The 16,236-nt window shown below is 40.0% G+C and overlaps 1 protein-coding gene across 11 annotated transcripts in view; it reads right to left on the minus strand.

Annotated features, from left to right (window-relative positions):
- Positions 1-16,236, minus strand: part of cfap46 (cilia and flagella associated protein 46) — a 150,784-nt gene that overhangs the window by 63,563 nt on the left and 70,985 nt on the right. For all 11 annotated transcript variants that reach the window (XR_013809895.1, XR_013809896.1, XM_079690984.1 and 8 more), the window contains 3 exons: positions 2,444-2,658; positions 2,225-2,347; positions 1,710-1,871 (listed from right to left, as the gene is read on the minus strand). Coding sequence is in view for 9 of the 11 variants with exons in the window: in XM_079690984.1 (XP_079547110.1) it covers positions 1,710-1,871; positions 2,225-2,347; positions 2,444-2,658 (500 nt within the window). In the remaining 2 variants the exon portion in view is untranslated. The remainder of the gene's footprint in view (positions 1-1,709; positions 1,872-2,224; positions 2,348-2,443; positions 2,659-16,236) is intronic.

Raw genomic sequence — 16,236 nt, forward strand, 5'->3', positions numbered from 1 at the left:
ACGCCTGCCTCCCCCCAAGGTCTGTCTCATTCCAAATGTCCAGCGAGCCAACTACAGAGTCGCCTTCTATAAGAGAGCAGACAAGGCAATAATCGAGAGCCCCAAACCACATGATCCAGGCATGGGCTGGGAGAAGACAGGAGAAGAGGAGATGTTGCAACCGGTCTGGGCAATTGGACCCATCCTCCCTCCTTCTCTTGTTGAGGTACTGGCTCAGAGAGCAGAGTCAGAAGAGCACGCAGCTCTTGACAAGGTGACCAATTACGCCAACAATAACTTGTCTGTGGGTGAAGTGGATGGAGAGTACGAGCATGAGGATGAAGAGCTGGAGATGGAAGAAATTGAATTAGAAGATCTCTTCAGTGACGATGAGGATGATGAGTAGTTTAGGTCAGCAAGTTGGTAGTGACATGAAAAGGTAAATGTATTCGTTGTTCAAGTTGTAATTATATCACACTTTACATAATCTTTCATGTTTGATTTTGGTGCAATAAAGAGTTAAAAATAAACCCAACAAGATTTTATTTAATCATTTCATTTCATTTAAAGGGTTAGAGAAAAACTGATTGTGAACATATATTCACCCTATGTTATGAAAAGGTAGTTGGTCATACATACATGTTTTGTCATTTCTTGCTGTTTTTGTCCAGAAATACAGTCAAAATGTTGTCAAATGTCAACAATAACCATCCCATTGAATTCCTAGGATCAAAATTGTGTGGGAAAATTTATTAATTTCGCTCTGTAAGTTGTCTAGTTCAAAAGTTATTCCTCTTCTACATTATATTTTTCGATTTTTGGGTTAGGTGCTATATAGGGTTAAAACTAGCCTTTGGGACATTATTTCAGCTTGGTACCCAATATAATCTTAAAATAAACACTTGGAGGATTGAAAAAAAACTGTTTGTCAACAAATATTCACTCTATGCGTTTGAAAAATAAAAAAGTAGTTGGTCAGACACACATTTTTTGCATTTTTTGCTGTTTTTGTCCAGAAATAAAGTCAAAATGTTGTCAAATGTCAAAAATAACCATTCCATTCAATTCCTAGGGTCAGAATTGTATGGAAAAATGTATTCATTTGTCTCTGTATGTTGTTTACTTCAAAGGTTATGCCTCTTGCTATATCAAATTTTTATGTTTCGGTTTTGGGTTAGGTGCAATAAAGGGTTAAATATGGAGCCTTTCGGACATTATTTCAGCTTGGCACCTGGCGGATTCTGAAAGTAGACACTTTAAGGATTAAGAAAAATCAGGTGGCATAAAAAATTCCGAGGGGTGCGCGTGGACCCCTATTTCCATCTAGACTATATAGTATATAACTTTAAATGTACTTCATATTGACCAACAAGCGACAGCTTCTGAGAGCAACATTGAGTCGACACAAAGTTGCACTTTTTGGCAGCTGAGCTTTGATTCTACAGCATATAGCCAACAGTTAAGTGATAGAATGACAAAAACATTTTTCCTGAAAATGCTCTTTCCAAACACATGTGGGGCCAGTTCAGGATGGTCAACGGTCTGACATAAAGCAAAGTTAAATAGTTAGAGAAAGGCATTTCATCAGACACAAGAACTGTATTTTTTCTATCCTAAAATGTACTAGAGTTGAATAAATATGTAGCATACAATGCAAAGTAAATAACAGTAATGTCAAAATACTTGACTAAATGTATGTTGGTACATAGTACCCCTGTGTATATATTTGCCTGTGCTGTGAAGCTGTGTGTGTTGATACAGTGGGGGTTACTGCTGGTTCTGAAGATGTGCCTGGCCGGGTCAGGACAGACGAATCGAGCCCAGTCCTTCAGGCTGGAGGGAAGCTCCTGATCCAAGACAACTGGTTTGGGTCCTTCCTCTGTGGGGGGGGGCTGGGTAAACAGATTACAAACAGAGTTTATTGTGCTGTTATTACTCAGTCAGCATTTTAAATGAAGTATGATAAATTAAGGTTTTGGTACCTTTTAAATATATCTGTACTGCCGCAATTTCTTGAAAATAATATGCACATTTTCAGCATTGTGTCATTTGGTATTATGTGGTAACTTGCCAGTTTAATTTCTAGAATTAAATGCTGAACTTAATAAGAAACAGTGTTTCCCTTAGCCGGTATTTACCAGACGTTGACACGAAAAGGCTTGAGCCAAGTTACTTCAGTAAGTACATTCCTAGTACTGTATGTTAAACATTTAACAACATTCTAAATATTTTGTTTTGGACTTACATCTTTGCCTTTTTTGCCCTTGCCCTTGTCTTTGACCTTTTTGGATCCAGCAGAAGGAGGAGGCTGTGGTGTCTGGCTCTTTGTTATCTCATTGGAAGGCTCACAAGTCACAGCGATGGACACCTGGAGTAAAAAGACAATACGAGTAGGTGTTCCATACTCGACTTAAAACATAATTTGTATTAGAAAATCAGCCTTGCTGTGGTTGAGATGCAGTACCTGCCATATTTGAAGTACAAACGTGTAGGCCCTGAGCAGGTTCAGCTGGTGCTCAGGTGAAGTCCTGTCTGCCATGACAGCGAGCAGAGTGTGAGCGCATACCAAGCCTTCGAGGCATCGCACCTCCTTCAGATTTGAACCTTCTGCGAAACACAAGCCGGGGACTCCCAGCAGACTCTTCACTGAGCTCAAATCCCCTTTGTTGGACTTATCGTCTAGAGGAAAGATAACATATATTGAATATTGCGATGAAAACGTTTTAAAGGAAACATTAAAGTAATGTACAAAATGTACAAAATACAGGGCACCTAGCAGTAGACTAAAAACACTCAGTAGTCTTTTAAAAGAGCGGTGCAATGATGAGGTATTTTCGTAGGCCGACCTAAGTTAGCATCGCAAGGGCTCAATGGGATTTTTTCCATTTCATTTTTGGAATATTGTAGAAAATAACATCTAAAGCTACTTTTATAAAAGTATAAGCTTAAATGTAATTGACCAAAGTAAATAGCTAAAGCAATGCTATAAACTAACTACATCACGGTTAAATGGCTTCAAGATGCCAAGAACGCCAAGCTAAAGGCAGCTAATGTTGGGTGTGATGACGATTAGTAGACTCATTTAGTCACATTGAGGAGAGGTAAAAGCTTTCGACGTTTACCAGTGGGGTGTTTACTGACTATATGTTGAAGAACAAAATGTGAAAATCTTGTAAACTTGTATTGACCACAGACCTAACTTCAGGCAGATAACCAATGTGATTCATAAAACCATTGACTTCCAGACAAGTGAACAGTAAGGGCTAAAATGCTAACTCATAGCCAGGTTTAGCACTCAATCCTGCATTACTCTATAGTGCTATGCTACTCTCAGTGGTATCTGTCTTTGTATGGCGTTATATTTGTGCCTCTATCCTGAGCACGCAATGAAACATGTTGAGCTTAGAAAATGATATTGAGCGCACACTTGAACATTTTTGAGCACAGAGAAATATATTTTCTCTCATAAAACTCCTGCTCAGTGCGCAAGCAGACCGCTGCACGAGCTCTCTCTCCCTCGCTCGCTCGCTCGACCTCTCCACCCTGTGCGCGCTCAGCTTTGCCTGCGCTCGCTCAAGTTGTCAACGTTGCCTTGGTTTGAGCCTGTTGTTGTTGTTTATTGCTTTGTATTCTTTAAAACAAATATTATCTTATTAAACTTCTATTGTAGTCAGGAGCATCACATCCTAATGTTTATTGATATATTTAGAGGGAGGGGATGGGAAGGAAGGTTTCAAAATTCTGATTTGATACATTTCTACCATTTCTTTAATTCATGGTGGTTTCAGTAATCCCATGGTAATTGAGGACACAAGTAATCTAAAGTACTAATGTCATCTTTATGACTTTCAGAAAGGACAGGAGACCCACAGGTGCCTATCAATGATTGTCAACATTACATTAAATTACATTGCATTTAGCTGACGCTTTTATCCAAAGCGACTTACAATAAGTACATTCGACCGGGAAGATACAACCTTGAAGAAAACAGAATCATATAAGTGCATCAGGTTTCATAGAGCCAAACATTTCAAGTGCTACTCAACTGGCTTTAGATAAGCCTGCCCTTTATTAGTATATACAGATGTAGCGATTAATTTCAGACAGTTTGAAACGCGAGGGCCGTGATTGGTACGTGATCTGCCCTCGCTCAAGGGAAAACCTCCAGCTTGACTTGAGACCGCCCCCGTGATAGATAAATGTAATTATAATGAAGCCAGCTGCAATGGATCATTGATCCACCAGGGGGTGCAGTGGGGTTCCACACTGGAGCTCATGTGAAATAAAGTGAGATACAGTATGCTGGATGTACAGCGGAACTGTGTTAAGATCCATATGTCACGGATATCATACTACTGTGCTAAATAAGAGACATGAATCATTTATCATTTGTAATCATTTACAAAACATCATCATGTTGTTATTTAACAAAATAATTTTGTTATTCGAAAAAAAAACGAACGGGAGGAAATGCAGCCCGGCTCTCGATTTTTAATCCTAATTTAATCATCATCTTCACCACGATCATGTATGTTTATGTTCGCCGAATTGACATGAAATCACTGACACATATGAATATACTGTATTCAACTTCATTAAAACGTTATTAACGTGCCTAAACTCAGTAATTCACCAAAAATATGTATATTTTAATGGAGCTTCGTCGGTCGATCAGGATCCCAAAGTGTAGCGGAGGGATCCTCATCTGGATGAAGGGTGTTATTTTCCCCATAAGGAACAAGTCGCTGCAAATTATCCCGCTTATTACATGGCCACATTCTCAACAAAGTAACGACATGACTCCCAATATTAATTGAAATGCTTTTATGGATTTAGAAAATGTTTTTATTGATTTAAAAAATAGTTGTATGTATTGATTTAAATTGACATGCATCCGCTAAGAAAAATAGTCCGTTGTTACAGTTTTTTAAACAGTCTGAATGAAATGGCAGCTCTCAGCTGTGTATTTACACAACTAATGGCCCATCAACCACAGCTCTCTCCCCCCCTCCCCCCCCCTGATCTTTCTTCTCCAGCAGCTAAATTAACTTACTCTGAGTGACCATAGACTGTATGTGACAAGCTTACAGTTAGTGACGTAACAACACCATAAAAGCTGGTGGGTTGAAAGCAATACGGGAGGTAAAAATAACTAGAATAATTGTGATTTATTTATTGTGGCTTTTATGTTTTTAGGTATAACATGTTATGTAATTCAGGCTTATAGTTCACCCTTCTCTAAAAGCCTTCAACAATGACAATATTCATTGTAATTTAATAAATCCTTCCAACACACATTGTAAAAAATAGCCTACTGTAAGTTAAGAAATCATTTCAATATGTACATCTTCTGATGTAACAACAATAACATTATAAATAGTAACATAGCTGAACATGGTATTGCACATTTAGCTTTGAGTGTTACTGACCTGAGATGTTTTTTATTACATGAATTAAGGTGACTGAGGCTTTTTAGCATACAGGGATGCAAACTCATCAGGTATGAAAAAGGTGACAAGGATCCGAGCCCCCGGCTCCCCCACCCCACGGAATGACAGCGGATTTTAGCAGTCAGAACAACTAAAGCAGCAGTGTTAATAATAACAGAAACGCCAAAGAGTCACATCTAATAGAAATATATAAAAGCATTTATTTTAAATTGTGGAGCAGTCAGTTTATAATTTTGGCAGCACTGTTGAGCATTTTGAAAATGTATTTTCGTGCCTCTGTGCAAGGCTTAAGTCTTTTTATCTTTATAGCCACATGGTGTAAAGTAACTAAGTTCATAAACTCAACAAGTACTATACTTGGGCACAATTTTGAGATACTTGTACTTTATTTAAGTATTTCAATGTTTTGCTACTTTGTTCTTCTACTCCACTACAGTTCAGAGGTACATGGTGTACTTTGACTCCACTACATGTATTTAATACCTTTAGTTACTTCACAGATCTGGATTAATTAAGTGAAATATATCAAGTGTTAAATCAGACTTTAGTTCCACCTGGAGTAAATCCACACGCTACCCTGCAGTATACAAAAAGTCATTCAAACTAGCTGCACCTTTACCAGCTTTGAGAAAACGTTCATGATCAATCATTATAAAACATATCATATCTATTATTCTGAAATGGACCAATCTGCACAATGACTACTTTTACTGTCGCTACTTTCACTATATTTTGATGATAATACTTTTCTACTTTTACTTGAGGAACATTTTGAATGCAGGACTTTTACTGTAACAGAGTATTCCTACACTCTGGGACTATTACTTTTACTCAAGTACAAGATCTGAGTACTTCCACTTTTACTCAAGTACAAGACCTGAGTACTTCTACTTTTACTCTAGTACAAGATCTGTGTGCTTCTACTTTTACTCAAGTACAAGACCTGAGTGCTTCTACTTTTACTCCGTTACAAGATTTGAGTACTTCTACTTTTACTCTAGTACAAGATCTGTGTGCTTCTACTTTTACTCAAGTACAAGATCTGAGTACTTCTACTTTTACTCAAGTACAAGACCTGAGTACTTCTACTTTTACTCAAGTACAAGATCTGAGTACTTCTACTTTTATTCAAGTACAATATATATATATATATACTTATACCACCTCTGTTTATAGCCTATGAAAAAAACTATTAGAAATAGAAGGCTAAAGCTAACGTTAGCAGATAGTGACAATGTATGCTAGCTAGCTAGCTCAACGATTCCTTAAATAATATTGCCACAGAAAAACTTTTCAGTTCACATCACGCTCTGCCACTCCGACAGGGAGCTCTGCTCTGAACACCTGAACAGCCCGTTCTAACAGCTGTTCACCAGCGGTCCAGTCTGTGCCACAGTGACTCCGGACGCACAGTTAATATTAACGAACGCACCCGTAGGTAATGTAGCTGCTGAAGCTAGACCATCATTTCGGAGCAGCAGAGCCTTATTATACATCCATGAGCAGAGCCGACAGGCAGGAAGACTCGAGCACACAGCTCGTACTTCATTATAATATATAAAAAAAGAACACCATGCGTGTCATGATGGCACATAACAGCTCACGGCCGCAGATTACTCCGGGTCCCAGCCCCCCCCATGCCCCAAAAATATTTGTATTGCAAATCTACATGAATCACACAAACGACTTATTTTGGATTCAAAACGGCGAATTTCGCCGAAAGGTGACACATTTGCATCACTGAACATAGACAGAGCACAACTGAAACATAACATCTGAGATGTAACAACATAATACACTTTTGGGGATGCTTGGGATGTGAGGAGTGAGGGACACGGCTTAGAACAGGCGTGTCCCCTGGCAGGACAGGAGAGTGTGTGCACCAGTCTGCCTTGATCTTTGAATTCATGTCCGTGACACTCACTGCTGCCCACAGCTGTTTTATAGAAGGAAATTCCTTCACTTCATGAAAGTGTTTTAACCACACACACCTCTACACACACATGACGGGTGTTATTTTCCCCATAAGGAACAAGTCGCTGCAAATTATCCCGCTTATTACACGGCCACATTCTCAACAAAGTAACGACATGACTCCCAATATTAATTGAAATGCTTTTATGGATTTAGAAAATGTTTTTATTGATTTAAAAAATAGTTGTATGTATTGATTTAAAAAATAGTTGTATGTATTGATTTAAATTGACATGCATCCGCTAAGAAAAATAGTCCATTGTTACAGTTTTTTAAACAGTCTGAATGAAACGGCAGCTCTCAGCTGTGTATTTACACAACTAATGGCCCATCAACCACAGCTCTCTCCCCCCCTCCCCCCTTGATCTTTCTTCTCCAGCAGCTAAATTAACGGGAGGTTACTCTGAGTGACAAGCTTACAGTTAGACACAACACTGTCATTGCAAGTGACCTTCAGTTAGTTGACTTTTATGTTCAACTGCTGAATTCGTTACTGATAAAAAAGGGCTTCTACTGTACCTAATTACCTTAACACTAGAACCGCCAGAGGTTTTTGTATAGGCCTACCTAAACCTGTCAAATCCCGCTATTAGAATGCAATTTTTAACAACATAGGGTGCTACATAACACACTTTCAGGAAAAGTCACGGACTGGGAGACTTTAATATTTTATTTGAAAAAAAGTTACATTGCACACACACAACACACATCACACAAATTGACCCGATTGGAAGTTCTAGTGTTAAATAAACTCACTAATTAATGAAACCAGTTCAATACGCATTATTCTTATTCTTATCATTCTTTATGAGCGCAGAAATAGTCTTAAAATCAGATCTGTTTTTTAAATGAAATCTGACGGCAGGCAGTTAGCTCTGATCACCTATGATAAATGCGCCGCACCTAATCGCTGGCCATTCAGCCACAGAAACTGTTCGAAATGGGGGGGAGCTAGGGGGAGCTTGGCTCCCCCGAAGAGGGAGGGAGCTCCCCTGAAGGCTGACTTTGAGATAAATAGGGGGAGCCCAAAACAATCGTGCATATTTGTGTCACACAGATTAGAAATGTTGAGTTTCTGTAAATAACAGTTCTTGAAATAAATAATAGTTATTGTTCATTACAGTTTCTGAATATTTGTTTTATATTTGTGAATATGTCTGGGTGTTGCCATCTGTACGTGGCGGCGCTGCATTCTTACTTACGTTGCTATGGTTATGGCGGTGATGCCGGCGCGGTATTTGAAATGTTCATATTGATATAATTTTAACTCTGGCTGTGTAATAAAAAAATATGGCAAAACGAATACAGCCAAGCGTCACAGCTTTTGGATTCACAAGCAAAGAAGCGAAGGAGTCTAAAAATGACAACGTGAACGGAAAACAACTTTTAGTTGGCCGGCTGTAAGCGGCGTTAGGGTCGAGTTTGACAGCTCCACACCGAGGGAGAGGCCTGCCGATGCGGAGCCTGGAGAGGCTTCAACAACGGCCACATCTACCGGCATAGTGACACCGTCTGTATTAGTAGAAGAGTGTTTTTATTGCAATTGATCGCATCCGCGCTGCTGCGCCATTCAACAGAGCGTGGGTGTGACATATTTAGTAGCAGGATGTGCTCTGAAAAATAGGGCCCCCCGAAAGCAAATGGGTAATTCGAAAAACTGACAGAGCTCCCTCTATACAAATCAAACTGTAGACGGTGTGAAAGCACCTATTGTTTTAAATAATGGTCGGAATGTGACCTGTGAGCCTTCTGAATTACCGTGGGACAGCACATTCTAAACTAAAATCTTCAATCAATAAAGTAACATCTTATCTTATCTTAATAATATCTTCATATTAATAATAATAATAAATCATACAGTATGTGTCCGAAAGGGAGCAGGAGGAAGCAAACACAAAAATATACTGCATATTAAAGCAAACGATTGTAAAGGTTAAAGTATGAGCATAACAAATAAAGAAGTGTAATGTAAACATTTACATTATAATTATGATTATTTAATATATAAAGACTATATATTATTGAATTACAAGATTAGATATACTTTAGTTGATCTAAAATATTGATGTGTTCAAATGCTCTTCAAAACACAACTGAAAGTCCATGAAACTTGTCTTTCTGTATTTGTGAATGAAGCGCCATCTCCTTGTTAAAACCTGAAATTGAAAATCTGGCAACGCCCTCTTGGAAAATAGTGGGAGGGCTTAACATTCCTCTATACTGGTCTTGGGCAGGCCGTAGGCAGGCAGCTGTAAGCTGGAGTCCGAAATTCAGTGCTACATCTTTAAGTGCTTTGTTAGTAATTCTATCGCTCGAAGTGGAGTCCAAAGAGATGAGTTTTCAGTCTGCGCCAACTGACAGCACAATGAGTCAAAGCACTAGCAGCAGCAGCAGCAGCAGCATGATGATGATAAATGTGTTGTTTTAGGAACATCCATTGTAAATAAATGGAATTCAATAAACATTGAATAGCATATCATTCAGTTTGGCTGTGCCTTTTCCTCCGTGTTGTCCTGGCATATAGTCCCCCCCATGGTTTGCTGTGCTGCCGGGGGATGCTCCAAGCGCTCAGAGAAAGGAGTACACATGTAAAGTTTCCCCACTGACACAGAGAGGAGGAAAGAATGGCTGGCTCAAGTCAGCAGGAGCAATTTAACTATCACAAAAGACAACAACAGCAACTAAATATGTGAGGTAATCATATTTTTCACAAAACGAAGACCACACCATTGGGAAGCTTAACGTCTGTTTAATCAAAATAAGGAACAGGGAGAGGCTTGCAAAACTCTGGGAGTTGAGACTCAGGTGCAGGGTGAGGGTCTCATTGCAGGTCTTCAGGCTCCATTGAACCGCCCCCCTTGTGCTGAAAGAGGGAGACAAAGATAGGAGAAAGGATTAAATACATCTAGCAACCTATAGGATGGGAAATTGCTGACCTATTTTAAACTTACCTTGTGTTTTCACTCTCACTTAAGTCCCTCTCCCTTTGCCATCAATCCAAAATCAGCTGAGCTGCAACATAATACAGACAGGTAATAATAAACAGAATCACAAGGACATTATATGGCTCTGCTAAAAACACTCACCCATAAGTTACGTTTTTGTTTACTGTTTGGAAGTCTCAAATATGCAAATCCATATCAATAGCGATGTGTCACACAAATAGCTCTCTTCCTTATTATTGTGTAACGTTCGTTAACTATATTATACTAGCTTGAACTCCAAAATGGATATCCTCATTTCACCACCTCCACCCACTACAATCACACGCCCTAATGTTATATTTAACTAATGTGTAACTCCCTCCACCCCGGATAAAAGCACGTTAAGAAGCCCCTTTTCTCTAATTCCACAACGTTGGAAGAAATAACATTAAGAGAACGGATTAATAGGCTGTTCATGGTTAACGTGTGTTGCTAACTTTATCCGGTATCCTAGCCTCATCTGTCCGGTTGAAAATTAACGCAAGCTCTACTATGCCCATTGTAGAACAGGAAACAGAAGTTGGTCCAGGTTCTGGTCAACCCAAAATTGTGATAGAGAGAGAAACATGTTTTGTCATTCTGCCACCTCTAATGCTTACAGCAAGTAATCAATACCTCAGAAGGGTTCATGTACATGTAGGCTACGGTTTGTTAGCTGTTTGCTTAAACTACCCCTATAGCTATGTTGCCGGCTAGCAAACTCAGGCATTGCAAACAATAACGTGATATCAGAAAACTAGAAATGTATAACTCACCTGACACTGTGGCGTGCTATTCTCTTCATTCGAGTCTGTCATGTCCTGTAAATGTTAACGATGGATGTGTAATACGAACGTCAACAGCCTGATGGCAACCGAAAATCCCTCTCTCATCTCAGATAGAAGATATGATTGGAGACGACCAGCCAATCAGAATTGACCTTCTCGAGTTCTCCGATTGGTTGGTTTTGTGGCACATTTGTAACGCTGTGACAACTTGAGCGAGCGCAGGCAAAGCTGAGCGCGCACAGGCTGGAGAGGTCGAGAGAGCGAGGGAGAGTGCGTGCAGCGGTCTGCTTGCGCACGGAGCAGGAGTTTTATGAGAGAAAATATATTTCTCTTTACTCAAAAATGTTCAAGTGTGCGCTCAATAGCATTTTCTAAGCTCAACATGTTTCATTGCGTGCTGAGGATAGAGGCACAAATATAACGCCATATCTTTGTCGGTTCCTTTTGTTCTCTGAACGCTACTTACTTGGTTTAATGTTGTCACATTGTGACATCTGAAAAGTACAAACACTGATGATGCAACCATCAAAGAGCTGTGACATTGCTTTTTCTGGATCAGACAGATCACATGTTAGTGTATTTCCCTTATAGTACAGCGGTTAAGCCCTCAAATCAAGGGAAATTGTGCACTTTTTGAAAGAAACATGAAAATTCTACCATAGTTAGTTTATATCATGAGGTTTATTTTTAGATGTGGAGGGAAGTCAGATTTGAACTCTGAGGCCCGGGAGAGGTCAAATCGGGGATGGCCACCAATAATATTCAAAACTGACTCACTTTGGAACCGAACACTGTAGAAAAACACTTAAGGTGTCATTTCCCACAAATGTTAGGGTGCCCATTCTGTTGGTGATACATTTGAGACCAATATAATTCAAGAAAATGCATTTATGTTAAAGTCAAGGTAAAAATATATCAAAATATTTATTTTGTATGTACCCAAGAACATTCTTCAATTGATTTCTTTGTAGTCTCAGTATTATTTAGTTATAAGTTATTATTTCATGGGGTGTGTGGATATTTGTATGCATTCTGAGCACAGATTTATCAGCAGTTGACCCCCCTAGACCATTTCCACAGACTACCTGCAATACCACCGCGGACCACTGGTTGAAAACCCCCTGCTCTAAAGCTTCAGTAGCCTACTTATTCGAGGGGTTGTTGCTAGACAACATGGTGAGAAGTATTCAGAAATGCCACTTCTGACACTTCGGACATTTCTAACAGGTAAAAAGATTGACTATGAACAAACAATATTATTAAAAACAATATTAATATTAATATATGCCTTTGAATGCGAATGTATTGAATTTGACTGTAGCCAGGAAGGAGTTTTCCTTGCTAGCTAGCAAGGAAAACTCCTAGCTAGCTAGCTAGCTAGCTAGCGTGATCAAAATAATTATCCTAGCTTAAGTAGAAGACAGTCTGGAACATTTCTGTTTGAGCTGAGTAGTTTAATGATTGAACAGAGTATTTTCTAGAGATGTCAACTTGGTTATTATGTCAAATTTGGGTAACATTTTACCTGTCATAACAGTAACAAAACACAGTCACGGACATGTCACGAACATGTCATAAACATTATGTCAATGTCATATATATATGACACATATATGTCATATCATTGTCATTAAGTGTCATTTGGTTTAACCTAACCCTACAAAAACCGAATGACACAATGACAACAGTGTTTAATACAATGTTAAATTGTTATCTTTTCAGATTCCCACGTCTTGCTGGAATGTTAACCCTCACCATGTCAAAGTGTCACAGCTTGATGGTCCCTACCCAGCCCTCGTTATCCAAGCAATCCAAGCCACCCCCCAGCACTAACTGGGACATTTGTGTCCTCTGTCAAGTCAAAACAGATGAACCTTTACAGTGTCCTCTCAGAAACAAATATAAACAGTCTGTTGGTAGTGGCTATGTATCCCTCACAGAAGACCTTCTCCGGTTCCATACCCTTCAGCATATGCCAATGGACCTCAACCTGGAGCGATTAGATGATGGAGATGGCATAGAATCCACTTTGAAGAGACACAAGGCAGAGTGGCACAAGAGATGTCGGCTAAAATTCAACAAAAAAGCATATGATGAGCTAAGTCGGGGGAAATTAACTACAGCACAACAACAAAGTACCTCATCTGTACACACGCGATCTGCCCACAGCCATTCACAGAACCTACTTGCTTCTTTTGCAATGAGCCTGCTGCAGGTTCCTCAGGTTTGCATAATGCATCAACCTACAACATTGACAGAAATGTGAGGAAGTGTGCCCTTGAGCTTGAGGACACTGCTCTGTTGGCCAAGCTCGCAGAGGGTGACATGATTGCCATTGAGGCCAAGTACCATCATCGCTGTCTGTCTTCATTGTACAACAAAGCCAGGCAGGCTGCATCTAAACAAAATGATGGAGATGATACTTGCCTACATGGCATAGCCTTTGCACAGTTAGTGGCATATCTGGAAGACAAGAACAGTGATGAGAACACTTCCCCTGTCTTGAAATTGACTGACATCGCTCAGTTGTACAAGACCAGGCTGGAACAACTTGGTCTGACTGTAGATAAACGGATTCACACCACCAGACTGAAAGAACGACTGCTTTCTGAGCTTCCACATCTGAGGGCACATTCACAAGGAAGAGACACACTTCTGAGTTTTGAGAATGACATTGGACCAGCTCTCATGATAGCCTGTCAAACTGACAGTGATGCCATGCACTTAATGCGAGCAGCACAAGTAGTGCGCAAAGAAATCTTTGGTTCGTCTTTCTCTTTTGACGGATCATTCCAAGAAAACTGCCAGCAGAGGGCTGTGCCACCATCTCTCTTGGCTCTCGTCAACATGGTACTTGATGGTACAAACATTAAGCATCAGACCACCACAAAACCTGCCCTAACAATCTCCCAATTGATGGTCTTTAACAGTAAGAAGCAGGCACGGAACATGGATTCACCAAGCTCAGCACGTACAAGGCACACCCGAGAAACTCCACTCCCTCTATATCTGTCCCTCAAGATCCATGCAGTTACACGAAGTAGGGGGTTAGTTGACACACTGTTCAACCTGGGATTGTGTGTTTCCTATGACAGGCTGCTGCAAGTCACATCAAACATTGCCAATGGTGTCTGCCAGCAATTTAGGAAGGAAGATGTTGTGTGCCCACCAAAGTTGCGTAATGGACTGTTCACAACAGGAGCTGTGGACAATATAGACCATAACCCAAGTTCTGCAACAGCCAAAGATTCCTTCCACGGCACTGGAATCTCACTAATGCAGCATCCATCACACACACAAAGCGGAACTGATTGTGGTGTACTAGTGATTAGTCAAGATGGCTCTTCCACCAAGTCAGTGAAACCTCTGCCAACATCATACACAGTCGTGCCACCAGCTTCCCTCCACAAAAAGGAATTTAGTGTGCCACCTGTACAAGGTCCTGTGAGACCCTCCACCCTCCTAGTTTCTACAGCCGCCACAGAGGATGAATATGCATGGCTCAGAAAAGTCAAGACAGCTGTTGAAACGTCAGCCATTGATGGCATGATATCGTGGTCTGCCTACCATGCCTGTGTTCACCATGCCGTCATCCCTCCTGCAGCAATCAATGCATTATTACCTCTCTTTCTTGACAATGCACATTCAGTAGCAATTAGGGATGTAACGATACCAAAAACTCACGGTACGATAATATCGCGATAACAAGTCCACGGTACGGTATTTATCGCGATATTGAATAATAAAGGGAAGAAAAAAAAAATCATAAATTTTTTTTTTTCAATAAAACATTTTTTTATTCGGAAAATATTTCTTTATTACATAATAAATCTGATTTTTACAGCCTTTTTGTAGGATAGCAGTATTTTAAAGTGTCAAAAACAAAGTGACAGTAACAGACTGGAACAAGAAAACCAGTGTTTTTGTACCTACTGGTACTACCCAACAAAGTAAGCATTTTCTTTATGCCACTGCATCTCACAAATAAACAAGGACATTTAATAATCAGACCCTGCAATAAAATAAATCAAGTTTCACTTTAGTTTTTCAAGTAACTCAACTCAAACTCACTAGTCACTCACTCAGCATCATCAGACAGGTTTTTAGGAATATGAGAATGTCCACATTTCCAGGTATTTATAAGCTGGGGTGTTTGGGCATTTACAATATCCCCTGCTCTGGAAACAACTCTCTCGCTTGGTACTGATGTTGCTGGGACACCAGTGGTCGCGTTAACCGAATATTTTATTTAACAATGACGGAAAAATCTGAAAGCAGTCTGTCATTTTGACAGATTAGAACAGACTCGGAACAGCGCCAACGTTTCCCCGCAGCGAGGCTCTGGTGTTATGCCGTGTTATGCATGCCCTCCAAAAGGAAATGATATAGTTCCCAAACCGTACTTTGCCGTACAGATCAATACATGTCTGGGAGGTTTTGCTTCACGCTGTGCGCGTCCCGCGAGGTGCATGCACACACGGCATAACACCGCCCCCCCCCCACCCCCCGTTGACAGTTCACGAGCATGCTCTATCGTGAACTGTTCAGACCCGACGGGTAATACGGGATTATGACGGATATTTTACGATCCTGTCTGTCAAAATGACGGACAGCGAAAAAGTCTAACGCCAGGCTTATTGACATGGCGAGATATAACTATATGGTTGGTACTTGTCAATGTCTCTAGGTGTGTAAATGTAGCCCTGTAAATACGATGTCCTTTTGTGTTATCTGTTGTTTTATTTTCATGTTGTAACCTACTTGCTGCCATGTTGGACAGGTCTCTCTTGAAAAAGAGATCGATGATCTCAATGGGACCACCTGGTTAAATAAAGGTTTAAAAAAAAAAAAGTGTTTAAAAAAAAAAAAATATTTTTTAAAAATTATTATTTTTTAAAAATCGCGGTAGATTTTGTCAGTCTCACGACGGTATTGGGAAATTTATTTACCGCGATACCGCGATATTCGGTATATCGTTACATCCCTAGTAGCAATGATTCGGCACTCTATGGAAATCGTAAAAAGAGCAATTCAACATGTGAACCCTGGTCAGATTCCTGTCATTGCTGCTGACCAACCACT

This window comes from Notothenia rossii (genome assembly GCF_949606895.1).
Source record: "Notothenia rossii genome assembly, chromosome: 6".
Classification (NCBI taxonomy): domain Eukaryota; kingdom Metazoa; phylum Chordata; class Actinopteri; order Perciformes; family Nototheniidae; genus Notothenia; species Notothenia rossii.